This window comes from Lithobates pipiens, unplaced genomic scaffold (assembly GCF_037356315.1).
Source record: "Lithobates pipiens isolate NorthernLeopardFrog02 unplaced genomic scaffold, aLitPip1_a1.2 Scaffold_22, whole genome shotgun sequence".
NCBI classification, from domain to species: Eukaryota; Metazoa; Chordata; class Amphibia; order Anura; family Ranidae; genus Lithobates; species Lithobates pipiens.
The window spans coordinates 168,174,340-168,187,458 of record NW_027507784.1 but is presented as its reverse complement, the minus strand read 5'-3'; the positions used below and the strand labels follow the sequence as shown (position 1 = coordinate 168,187,458).

At 43.1% G+C, this 13,119-nt stretch overlaps 1 protein-coding gene across 1 annotated transcript; it reads right to left on the bottom strand.

Moving 5' to 3' along the window:
* Positions 1–9,105: 9,105 nt before the first annotated feature.
* FZD7 (frizzled class receptor 7) lies at positions 9,106–12,912 on the bottom strand. The gene has a single exon (XM_077448590.1). The coding sequence runs from the start codon at positions 12,603–12,605 to the stop codon at positions 10,938–10,940; it is 1,668 nt and encodes a 555-aa protein (XP_077304716.1). The 5' UTR covers positions 12,606–12,912; the 3' UTR covers positions 9,106–10,937.
* Between the last annotated feature and the right edge of the window lie 207 nt (positions 12,913–13,119).

The window sequence follows — 13,119 nt, the reverse complement described above, 5'->3', positions numbered from 1 at the left end:
CTTGCAGGAGGGTCATGAAGGTCCTCCTCTGCTGTCAATCACTCTGAAAATGTAGACATTTCTTTGGCGTGCTGTTGATGTGGAATGCAGTCTGTGTAAAAAGCAAACAGTCTGTTAGTTGAAGGTATTTAAATAACTAGAATACACATAACTGTAGCTCTGCATTACAGCAAAGCTTTAGAAGGACCGTAGAACTGTTTTACTAATTTCATCGTCAGCTCTGCATTTACAGTATTTTTTCAACACAACACAGAAAACCTAACTGAGCTTGTGCAGTCTGTTAAAGGACAACTAAAGCCGCAATTAGGAATTGGGTTGTTTGTCATTGGGCAAGATACAGTATCAAACAACAGTGAGTACACCTGTCACGTACCTTACAGCAGAGTCCGAAATTCTGAGGATGGCCTCTTGCGCGGTTCCGGTCCCAACACCCCTGGTAGTGAGGACAGGGAGTGCTGGGGCAACAAAAGGGTGCAAGTGCCTGCAGGCTGAAGGCTGGAGCTCAGAGATACAGGATCCTCTCGGAGGAAGGCGTGAAGACTAATCACCAGAACTGTTTAGCGGAAGCCAGGCAGGTATTCAGGAACAACTGCAATGTCAAGAACAAGCAAAGGTTGGCAACGGCCTGGCAGCAAGGTACAGAATCACGAAGCAGACCTGTAGTAGAAAATCCAAGCCGAGGTCTGTATAATCAGTAAAGGTAGATAACAGGCAGGGGTGGAGCAGGAGAATGGTCAAGGTTTGGGTTTGTCAGGAGCAAGGCAACAGAACAAGCTGAAGATGACCCAGCACTGGTATCAGGCAGAGACTCTGTTTCTATAGGACGTCATGCGCCAGGATTGGTGGACGTGAAAGTGCCCACACAAGTGCGCGCACGCGTTCACATGGGTGCACGCGTTCTTTCCGGAACTTGTTCGCCTCTGACGGGGACACCGCGCATGACCATTGGCATTAGCGGAATTGGAATTAGCCACTGCTGCACATAGACGGGCATTAGCACTGTGAGTTCTCTGACAATGTCTATTGGCATTAGCGGAATGGAAATTAGCCACTGCTGCACGGAGACGGGCATTAGAGTTCTCTCACAACACCCCTCATATGTTTGTAAATATTTTTGTACATTTTTTTTCAGATCCTCAGAGAGTTCTTTGCCATGAGGTGCCATGTTGAACTTCCAGTGACCAGTATGAGAAAGTAAGAGCAATAACAACAAATTTAACACACCCGCTCCCCATTCACACCTGAAACCTTGTAACACTAACAGGTCACATGACACCGTAGAGGGAAAAACGCTAATTGGTCCCAATTTAGACATTTTCACTTAGGGGTGTACTCACTTTTGTTGCCAGCGGTTTAGACATCAATGGCTGTGTGTTGAGTTATTTTTTTGGGGACAGCAAATTTACACTGTTATTCAAGCTATACACTCACTACTTTACATTGTAGCAAAGTGTCATTTCTTTAGTGTTGTCACATGAAAAGAGCTAATAAAATATTTATAAAAATGTAAGGAGTGTACTCACTTTTGTGAGCTACTGTATGCTTTACTGTACTTACAGTATACATCTTGTAGCTCTACTGTTTAGATTATCGTGTCTCCTCCAGCAATCTTCACTCTGCCTAGTCTGGTCTAGGTAAAGATGGCATGACATGACAATATCACATCTGTAGATAATAAATAAAAGAAAATTGTGCACAGAGAACTGAGTGAGCTGCCACCATTTCACTAGACACAAAGTGTATACAAAATAAAAACAAATAGTGTAGCGCTCAAAGATAAGTGAATGTGAACATTAATTTCATGGTGACAAAAATAATAATAAGTCAAATATAACATATGAGATAGAACATACTAGTCCATCTTGAATACAACATATAGAATAATGGTAGTTAAGGAAGTCTATAAGTGATGAATCAAAAATTAAGTGATAAACTTTGGTGAATACTTGATCGTGACGTGCACACAAGAGAAGATTAAGATTAGCATGCTTACCAGACAAGATGGACACACGTACTGTATAGCACGTGACTCGAACAGGCTTTGTTGAGGAAAAACCTCAAAGAAAATCATCCATACAAGGCAATGATTGGAGGATAAACTTCAATAAGGAACAGGTAATCCCTCCTCAAATGATAAATTCTGTAACGAACAGCAAGTATATCCCAAATGTGAATTTATCCCATGACATCAGTCATGTAAGATAAATAAAATCTGCATAGTATAACACTGTATGGTCTTTTTATGGAAAAAAAAGAGGGGTTCACATTTTGAATTATCAAAATCAGTGTATATTATTTAGTCTGTAGGAAAGTTATAGAGTCCACAATCTATGGTATTATATATACTGTATTTGAAAAATAGATCAATCCTGATGTACCGATCTCATTTCTTGAGACCTGAAAACACCAGGACAGTACATGTGATCAATTGTCCTGTGATCTGCTGTGATTGGTCACAGCAATCACATGGTACCAGCAGTGAGCCAGTACACTGATCAGTCATCAGCTGTGTCTGGTGGACACAGCCAGTGAAAGATTGCATAGCAGCATGGCCCTGGGATCTGGGAAGACGTCAAATGATGTCCACCCGAACCGACAAATGTTCCGCTTGGCCAACATTTTGCTATAGGCCAAGCGGAAACTAGTCAAGTGAGTATGGAAAATAAGGGGGGAGGGGGGAAACATTTTGCCAAAAAATAGCCTCTGTAGTCAAGGGGTCTCAGTGGATATTAAAAAAGAAATATGTGCAATTTTATAAAATTTTCATAAATGTTGTCATAATACCTGTAAGCAATCTGGGCCCACCTATAGGCCCAGCTAAAAACTTCCTATCTAGAAATCCTCATGTCCTGCCTTGCTACTAAAATGTGAAACTGTTAGCCCTTGAACACACAGTCGGACATTCCGACGGAAAATGTCCGATTGGACCGTGTTGTTGGATAATCCGACCGTGTGTGGGCTCCATCGGACTGTTTCCATCGGAATATCCGACCGACAAAGTTTTTGAGCTGGCCTATAAAATTTTTCTGACAACATGATCCGATCGTTTGTAGAGAATTTCGATCGGACAAAGTTCCACGCATGCTCAGATCAAATTACGAGACCAAAGATATTGGCTACTAGCCTGAACGTAGTCTCGTTGTAACGAAATTACATCATCACGTTCTGAACGATCGGATTTTCCGACAACTTTGTCCGACCGTGCAACACCAGTTTCGGACAAAATCCGACGGATTTTGTTGTCGGAATGTCCGACCATGTGTACAAGGGCTTAGAAGCTCAACCACTATATTAATGGAGTAAAAAGCAATGTTTTCATCTCCTAGCAAAAAGATAAGATGCAGAGATTTCTAACTAGGAGTTTTTTGAGCAAGCTTCCAGGGGCACACAAAAAGCCTACAAATAAAATCACATATGTGTGGCCACGGTTTCCAGGATGGGATCCGGTGCATTCCTGTTCACTGGTTCAGGTGAAAATCAGGTTTGAATTTTTGCCTGACCTCAGCCACCCCAGACATGTGTGAACCAGCTCCATTGCGAGCCGGGCACAGTCGCATGTAATGCAAAGCCGGCTTTAGTTAGATACGATTACTTTTCAGTTCCAATATATTTGCTTCTCAGGTTCTTTTTGGTTTTCTGTCAGATATTTATTAGTGCTGGCACAAAATATGCACAAAAGTACTGTACATTTTATTTTTTAAACATTAAATGACCACTAGATACAGGCTTCAGCTTATGTACAAAGCCTTGAATAAGTATTCATACCCTTTGAAATTTTCCACTTTTTGTCATGTTACAACCAAAAACATAAATGTGTTTTATTGGGATTTAATGTGATAGATCAACACAAAGCGGTACATAATCGTTAGTGGAAGGAAAATGATAAAAGTGTGGTGTGCATTTGTATTTAGGCCTCCCGAGTCAATACATTGTAGACCCACCTTTCACTGCAATTGCAGCTGCAAGTCTTTTTGGGGATGTCCCTACCAGCTTTGCACATCTAGAGAGTCCCCATTTTTGCCCATTCTTCTTTGTAAAATAGCTCAAGCTCTGTCAGATTGGATGGAGAATGTCTGTGAACAGCAATTTTCAAGTCTTGCCACGGATTCTCAATTGGATTTAGGTCTTGACTTTGACTGGGCCATTCTAACACATGAATATGCTTCGATCTAAACCATTTCATTGTAACTCTGGCTGTATGTTAAGGGTCGTTGTCCTGCTGGAAGGTGAACCTCTGCACCAGTCTCAATTCTTTTGCAGACTCTAATGCCACATACACACGACCGGACTTTCCGGCAGAATAAGTCAGATGGTCGTGTGTGGGATAATCCGAACGTTTTTCTAAAAAAATTCCCACAGACCTAGAAATAGAACTTGTTTCAAATTTGTCAGACGGACTCAATTCCTATTGGGAAAACCGTTTGTATGCTGGTCCGACGGACCAAATATGACACAAGGGCAGCTATTGTCTACTGAACTTCCTTTTCTAGTCCAGTCTTACGTCATCATGTTCAAAACTAAAGGACTTTGGTCCGTTCATGTGTGGGCAAGTCCGTTCGTTCGGAAGTCTGTCGTAACTCAATCGTAACTCCGTCGGGAAGACCGTTGGACCTTTTGTACTAGAAAGTCCGGTCGTGTGTATGGAGCATAACAGATTTTCTTCTAAGATTGCCCTGAATTTAGCTCCATCAATCTTCCCATCAACTGCTGCCACCACCATGTTTCACGGTGGGGATGGTGTGTTAAGGGTGATGAGCAATGTTAGTTTTCCACCACACATAGCGTTTTGTTTTTGGACCAATAAGTTCAATATGGTCTCATCTGACCAGAGCACCTTCTTACACGTTTGCTGTGTCCCCCACATGGCTTCTCGCAAATTGTAAACAGGACTTCTTATGGCTTTCAACAATGGCTTTCTTCTTGCCACTCTTTCATAAAGGTCAGATTTGTGGAGTGCATGACTAATAGTTGTCCTGTGCACAGATTCTCCCACCTGAGCTGTGGATCTCTGCAGAGTTACCATGGGCCTCTTAGCTGCTTCTCTGATAAATGCTCTTCTTGCCTAACATGTCAGTTTATGTGGATGGCCATCTCTTAGTAGGTTTGCAGTGGTGCCATACTCTTTCCATTTACAGATGATGGATTGAACAGTGCTCCGTGAGATGTTCAAAGCCTTAGATATTTTTTTTAACCTAACCCAGCTTTAAAGTAGAACTTTAGTCAGAAAATGAAGTCCTACTAGATCACATCATGCTGGCCCCTTTTTTAGGTATATCTGTAAAACATTAACAATAAGTGACTATACTGTTTAAAATCCAGTAATACTGTCTCACCCTGCTTTGCACATGCTCAGTTGCTCTGTATTTTTAAACTCTGATGAGTTTGTAGAGGACAATCTTCTGTCAGCCTTAAAGCGGAATTAAGCCCTCCTATCCTTTACAGCCAAGGAAGCCACTTCTGTTTAATCTGCAACTGCCAGGTGCTGCCCATGTGATCAGTTATGACATCAGTCGTTTGATAAGAATGTATGTTTTTTTGAATTGTTCAATTAATGTGTTTAGTTTAACTTTACGATTTACTAATGATCAAGGGGCTCCGAGCTTCAAAAAAAAAAATGGTAGCCTCCATCAAGAAGAAACATTAGCAATGCTGGAGGCAATTTACAGCACACATGTAAATTGATGGCATAAATATTATTGTGGAATGTATATTACTTCCCAAAGAGCATTATTTTTTATCAAGGTGTTGTGGGTAATTTCACTTTAAACTTCTCCCTGACCTGTTTGGTGTGTTCCTTGGCCTTCATGATGTTGTTTGTTAACTAAGGTTCTCTAACGTAATTCTGAGGGTTTCACAGAAGAGCTGGGGCGGTGGATGCGTCGGTAGTAAAGCGTTGCTATTTTTAGCAGCACTTTACCATCAATTTTGCGGCTCTATTAGGCTGCTAGCGGGGTGCTCTTAGCCCCCCCCCCGCTAGCGGCCAAGAAAGGGTTAAAAACACCCACAAGTCCCTGCTGCAGCAGCGCTTTGCCGGCGTTATAGCCATGCTGCCCATTGATTTCAATGGGCAGGAGCGGTATACACACACACCACTCCAAAGATGCTGGTAGCAGGACTTTTTTTTAGCATCCTGCCAGCGCACCGCTCCAGTGTGAAAGCCCTCAGGCTTTCACATTGGAGACACAGGAGCGATTCTTTCAGGGCGCTTTGCAGGTACTATTTTTAGCGCTGTAGCGCCTGCAATGCGCCCCAGTGTGAAAGGTGTCTAATTATACTGAGCTTAAAATTCACACACAGGTAAACTTTCTTTACTAATTAGGTGACTTCTGAAGGCAATTGGTACCACTAGATTTTAGATAGGGGTATCAGATTAAAGGGAGCTGAAAACAAATGCATTTCAGATATGCATTTGGAAACAATTTTGAAAACCAGCTATCATTTTCCTTCCACTACACAATTATGTGCCACTTTGTGTTCTTTTACATTTTTGGTTGTAACATGACAAAATGTGGAAAATTTCAAGGGGTGTGAATACTTTTTGAAGGCACTGTCAGGGCAATGTGTATAGCAAGCTTAAGGAATTTTTAAAGAATTTAAAGTTGTTTATTTTTGAGACATTGTACACAGGAGCTAATGGGAAGGAAGATTGTCAGCATAGAGAATCACTGCTTTCAGTACAGTTACAGTTCACCAATTAGTTGCTGTTGAGCTACTGCTAAGCCATTGAATAAAAACAAAAAAGCTGCTTGCATGACAGCCTAACCACACAGTTTTTTTTTTTTAATTGTGGCAGAGCCCCTTTAAGTCATTTAGTGTTAGGTCAGCTAAACATGGACCGATCTTTTCATCAGATACAATGAAAGATCAGAGAAGTACCTGTTCGTATTACAGTGGCTGACCTGCAAAATTTAAATCCCAACTCAAACAGTTCTCTCCAAGAGGTTTTCTTCTGAACAGATTAAAGTCAAAGTGCTTGAAAAGATCTATAATCTCACATGAGCACTTAACCATCTCCTACACAATTATCACTGGTAATTTCACCTCAAAAGCTCAGCTTACTTTGGCAGAAATTGGGGGCAATTTGTAAACAGGCTGTTCACCCAAAGTGAATTTTCACTTTGCTTTGTGAATGAGGTGAAGCTCTACAGACTACTGCGTATTCCTTGCAAAGAAGTTTTCACCACATTCATTAAGCAAGATTCAATTAGTATAGTCAACATTATCTACAGCTTTGATAAATCAACCCAGTCACTATACGCAATGGTTTGTATCTGTTTAAGAGGCTACCAGAAAATTAATATAAATTTCTAGGAACTCTAAAGAGAGCTAATACACCGTAGAATGTGGTCACAATCCCATTTGTTTGGGTTCTCTGCTACATCTGAAGAATCCAGCAGTAGGAGTATACCTACATTACTATTAGGTAAAGATAAGGTAGACAAGTAAAAGACAGAACAGTGGTATGGAGCCTAGCTCTCCAAGGTAGGGTTCCCCCATGAGTAGGTAAGGCAGGCCAAAGCCTGTGCAAATTTCTTTCCTATAACCACAGGTTGCAGGAAAGAAATTTGCACAATTTCCTCATCAACGCAGACAGAGCTAATTGGGGAATCCCTCCTGCCAAGACATTGTGGGGGGAGGTTTACGAACATTGGTGCACTCAAACTGGTGCAGCTGTGCATGGTAGCCAGCTTCTAATTTTAGCTTGTTCAATGAAACGTCAAAAAAAAAAAAAAAAAAAAAAAAAAAAAAGGCGAAAGGTGATTGGTTTCTGTACAGAGCTGCACCAGATTTTTGCACCGTACAGTTTTAGTAAATATCCTGTGTTCTTATGGTGGGGGCAGCTGGGAGAAGACAGTGATAATTGCTGCAGCTATAGCAGCCGCTAGTGATAATTGCAAGTAAAATCTGTCAGGCTGGTTATACCCAAGTTGATGGATCAACTTAAGCCTGCCCATACACGGTTTGAATCTCGGCTGGACCAGCCATGATGATTCGAACAGTCTATGGCCAGCCTAAATTATTATAAAGTAAGAAATAAACATTTTTTGGTTAGAAATACAGGGGGATAGCATTTGTGGTCCTAAAAAAGGTTAGTTCTCGTCACTCATCTGAACACGTAGCAAATAATAAGGCAGAACTCCTGATCTGCATACGTTTAAGAGGAGTTTCCCAGAGAACTTATTGAAGCCACTGGAAGCAATTCAGCATTGAAGCAAGTCAGCCAGGCAACCAGCAGCGTCATGAGGTCAGCAATGACTAGCGCCACATTGAGGTTTATTTACTAAAGTCAAATCTACTGTGCAGTAGACTAGATCTAAGCGGAAGCTCTGCTGATGTCTATCATCCAACCATGTGCAACCTCCCCTCAGAACTAGAGCAAGTGCACTTGCATTGCACAGACTATTTAACCTTTACTAAATTAACCTCACTGTCTCAATACAAGGTTCCTTTTTAAAATGATCATTGTGTCCCAGTTAGAGGCAATGGAGTAGATAAATAAAAGTAATGAAATAAAATTATGGTTGAGCCCAGTACAGTAGCAAATTGCATTAATACTACTTTATTATACACCATGAGATTAAATTTACTAATTTGGTGCCTGGGAAAGTTCTACAGCCAACAATTTAACAATAGTAACAGTGACACCTGCAGGCTGTAAGCATCACACCTTAAAATGTAATATTCAAAAGATGTCCAATTCTACCAAAATTCCATTATCTGGATATAGAGATCTATATCTAAAGTATTCATATTCTTCAAAAAAAAAAAAAAAAACACCCAAACAGTCTGGTGCACATTTAGGCTTTCGTTTTACCTTTTAATTTTAAGTGAACTTGAGATAATAGTTATGGTTATAATTTTTTTTGTTTTTAACCTACCCATGTAGAACTTACTGGGCATAGTTAGATTAAATGTAAACTGCGGCTGTTCAATTAATTAATACGTTATATTTTCTCAACAGGTATTTATTTTTTGGGGAAAAAAAATAAATACCCCCCAAATTCCAAAGCCAAAAAAGCCGACAACTTGGTTTTACGCATTTTACGATTTTTTTCTTTACCCATCTATGTTTTCCATTATCAAATTAAACACAACCAAAAAAAGTACCTAAATGTAGGCTTTATTTAGTGAACTGTACACAAGATAAAGTGAGGCTTAGAAACATATAAATACATATATATCTTCATACAAAAAGTTACAATTATTTACAAAAAATATATATATAAAACAATGTCTTCATTTGCAGATAGTTGACATGCACATAAAAAAAAAAAAAAAAAAGTCTCTTAAGGTCATACATAGTATTTGACTTTTCAAAAATACACATTATGCAGCAACTGTTGCAACTCCCTGGATATTTAGGATAATGAAATCAACTAAAGTCAGTAAAAAATTGAAAATAAACAGGGCTGGATTTAGGATTTATGTACTGGACATTGTGGCACTGAGCTGAAAACATTTCACATAGGAAATATTGTTTAACCAGTAATTTTATAAAATTTAAATTAATATTGCCACCACAGAAATGTATTCTGCAAGTGACAGCAGCAAATATTAAATGTGTAATACTACTAGAGAAAAAGCAAATGAAATGTAAACATGATATGAAAGGGGAGTTTGTCACCTTTCATGTGTACTCTGCTGGGGTGACCCCTAAAAAAAAAAAAAAAAAAAAAAAAAAAAAAAAAATACTTTGTGCTAGTGCTATAAAGAACATTAAAAAAAGAGGCATAATGTATTTTAAAATAATTAAAATAAGCCAGTTTTTAACATTCCAGTAAAATTGTAATATTAAGGCTATTACCCACACAAACATGGGTGGCACATTTAAAGGAATCTCAGAGGCGATTTGGCATTTGTCTACAGAGGAAATGCTTTAACCCCATTTGCAGCTGGAGAAGATAGCAAAGCCTTGCAAAAGGAATGTGTTGCTGGCCCAGAGTCTAAACTCTTTTAACCATTTCTCACCTACCCAGCCAGAACACTGCATATCTTACATTACAAAAACACATCATTTACCAAGTGATAAGAATATCAAAAGGCATATAATGTACACCTTATAAGGCTGTAGTAATGTAATTTGGCATTATTGCAATATAAAAATAAAATAAAAAATAAAGTATAATATAGTCACTTTAGTGCCTGCATGGAGATTTAAAGCTGTGTGAAAAGGTTGTTGACATAGCAGTAGGAGACAGTAACACCAAAAGGCATTATTTGCCCAGCTGCTGGGTAGGTGAAACCCTCTCTGAAGAACTTTAATTAACTGCCTGCAGGGTGCTTAAGGGACCCAAACTTATTTACCAAGCACAAGACTTGATCTGTTAGGTAAACACAAAAATCCTATGCCTGGCAGCTGAGTAAATGACAAATGCAAGAATGTGGGGTCTGTTCCTGCACTTTACGCTGTATACAACCCTACTGTTCATGTAGCAAGTTGACCCCTTTGGCCATCACAAATCGATTAACCACAAATTAAAAATTTAAAAAGCTCCTTACACCAGAGTTTCAGCACACTGACTCCCCAGGTGTTGCGGAACTATAAGCCCAACACGTGGAGAGCAGGGTATGCTTAAACTTGTAGTTCAACACACTGCCCAAGCACAATACTAGACAGGACGCCAGCCCCAAATCTCTTAACGTTTCCTTTAAAAAAAAATAAAAAATTTTTGATGGTGATCTGGAATAATCAGGGTAAAGAGCCAAAAAAAAAAAAATTATAAAATAAAAAATCTGCATGGGGACCCTCAACATGATCACACTGTCCACATAAAAATCAATCACAGTGCTTCCTTGGATCTATTCCTGTAGAACGGTTTCTGTGGAAAGCTGTGCACCGAGTCAAGAAGTTTGTCAAGGCAAGATCCACAGTTACTGAGTACCATTGAACGAAGTCCCTTTAACTCCATAGCAAGGAGCAGAAAAGTCCCCAGGGCTCATACAGCGGTCTCCCCTTTGCTGTTGTTGCTTAGTCTGTGGTAGAATTTGCGCCAGGACTGCAGGGTCTTGCCCGACCAGATCCAGAAGCTGGAGGTGATGCCCACGATCATGGTCATCAGATACTTGATCATAAAAACAGTAAAATCCGGGCTCATGGGAGCAAAGTGATGGTTCGGGCAAGGGATGGCAAAGCTTTTGCAGGTCTGCATGAGCCACGTTTTCTCCCAAGTGTCCCTGAAGGCCTGCTCATAGAAGTAGCAGGCCAACACGATGGTGGCTGGCACCGTGTAAAGGACGCTGAACACCCCGATACGGACCATCAGCCTCTCCAGCTTCTCGGTCTTGGTACCGTCGTGTTTCATGATGGTGCGGATGCGGAAGAGAGAGACGAAGCCGGCCAGCAGAAAGGAGGTGCCGATGAACAGGTAGACGAAGAGGGGCGCCAGCACGAAGCCACGTAAGGAATCCACGCTGTTGATGCCCACATAGCACACTCCGCTTAGAATGTCTCCGTCAACTCGGCCCATGGCAAGGATGGTGATGGTTTTGACGGCCGGCACGGCCCAGGCTGCCAAGTGGAAGTACTGGGAGTTGGCCTCGATGGCTTCGTGGCCCCATTTCATGCCAGCAGCCAGGAACCAGGTAAGGGATAGGATGACCCACCAGATGGAACTGGCCATGCCAAAGAAGTAGAGGATCATGAAGAGGATGGTGCAGCCCTCCTTCTTGGTGCCCTGGGCCACCGTGCGGTAGGTATCGTCCGAGAAGCGATCCAGGCACACGCCACGCTCCTCCAGGAGGAATCCAGCAGCATAGGCCACGGCCACCATAAAGTAACAACCGGACAGGAAGATGATGGGGCGCTCAGGGTAGCTGAAGCGCCTCATGTCCACCAGGTAGGTGAGCACAGTGAAGAGGGTGGAGATGGCACACAGGATGGCCCAGATGCCCACCCAGAGCCGGGCAAAGCGGACCTCCTCCTCCTTGAAGTACATAAGTCCATTGGCTTTGCTGGGCTCACAGGGGGCCCCACAGTCCTTCTCCCCCAGGAAGCGGTAACCCAGGTAGGGGGGCACTTTGAGCTGGCGGGGGCAGGTGAAGTCCCGGGGTGGGGAGTGAGGGTGGAAGGTGATTAGGTCCGGTAAGTAGGGGGTGGGGTTGGCGGTAGGTCTGCTGGGGGTGTCTGAGGTGTTTTGGCCCACACAGATCTCACCTGCCCCATGTACCGGGAAGTTCTCACAGCGGAGCCGCTCTGGCCATTGGAAGCCGAACTTGTTCATCAGGGCCTCGCAGCCTTGGCGGGCCCGCTCACACAGAGACCTGCACGGCGGGATGGCCTGCTCCAGGACCGTACACACCGGGGCGTACATAGAGCACAGGAAGAAGCGCAGCTCGGCCGAGCACTGCACCTTCACCAGCGGGTAGAACTGATGCACCTCCAGCCCGGCGTCCTCCTGGTTCGTGTGGCCGAGCAGGTTCGGCATGATGGTCTGGTTGTAGGCGATGTCCGTACACAGCGGGATGGAGATGGGCTGGCAGAAGCCGTGGTCCGGGACGGAGATCCCCTTCTCCCCGTGGTAAGGCTGAGCGCCCGCGCTCAGGACACTCAGCAGCAGCAGTGCCGGCGGGGTCAACGCGCTCCATAGGCGCCCCGCTCTCCTCATCCTCACCGGTCTGTAGTAGCAACAAGTGGGGGTGTACTGTGCTTCACCGGGCACCAGGAGGCGCTGATTAATCCGGGCTGGCCGCACACACTGGCCGCGGGTCCACTAAGTATCTCGGCGGACTCCGGCTTGTCTCTACAGCAGTGTCCTCCGATCTCCTGACTTTCACTTTATCCACTACATCAGCCCGGCGCCGCTCTCCTTATAAGAGGGCGTAACTTTGGAACAAGGAAAAGGGGCGTGCTTTCCCACTCCCTCCCCGCCCACTATTCCAATCTGGCCAAGAGACCCCCCATTCACAAACCCGTGGCTGAGCGGGGAGGGCGAGGACTCCGGAGCAGGGGAGTACGTCCAATCGGAGCCTTTGTTTTTCTACACAGCCCCCGTCCTGATTGGCCGCTGCGGGGTGGAGGGATGAGGGAATGGAGCAGGGCGGGATGTTGGAAGATGAACAAAGCCAAGGGGCGCCTGGAAGGGGGGAGGGCGAGGTCCTGTTTGTAGTGAAACTTGCATT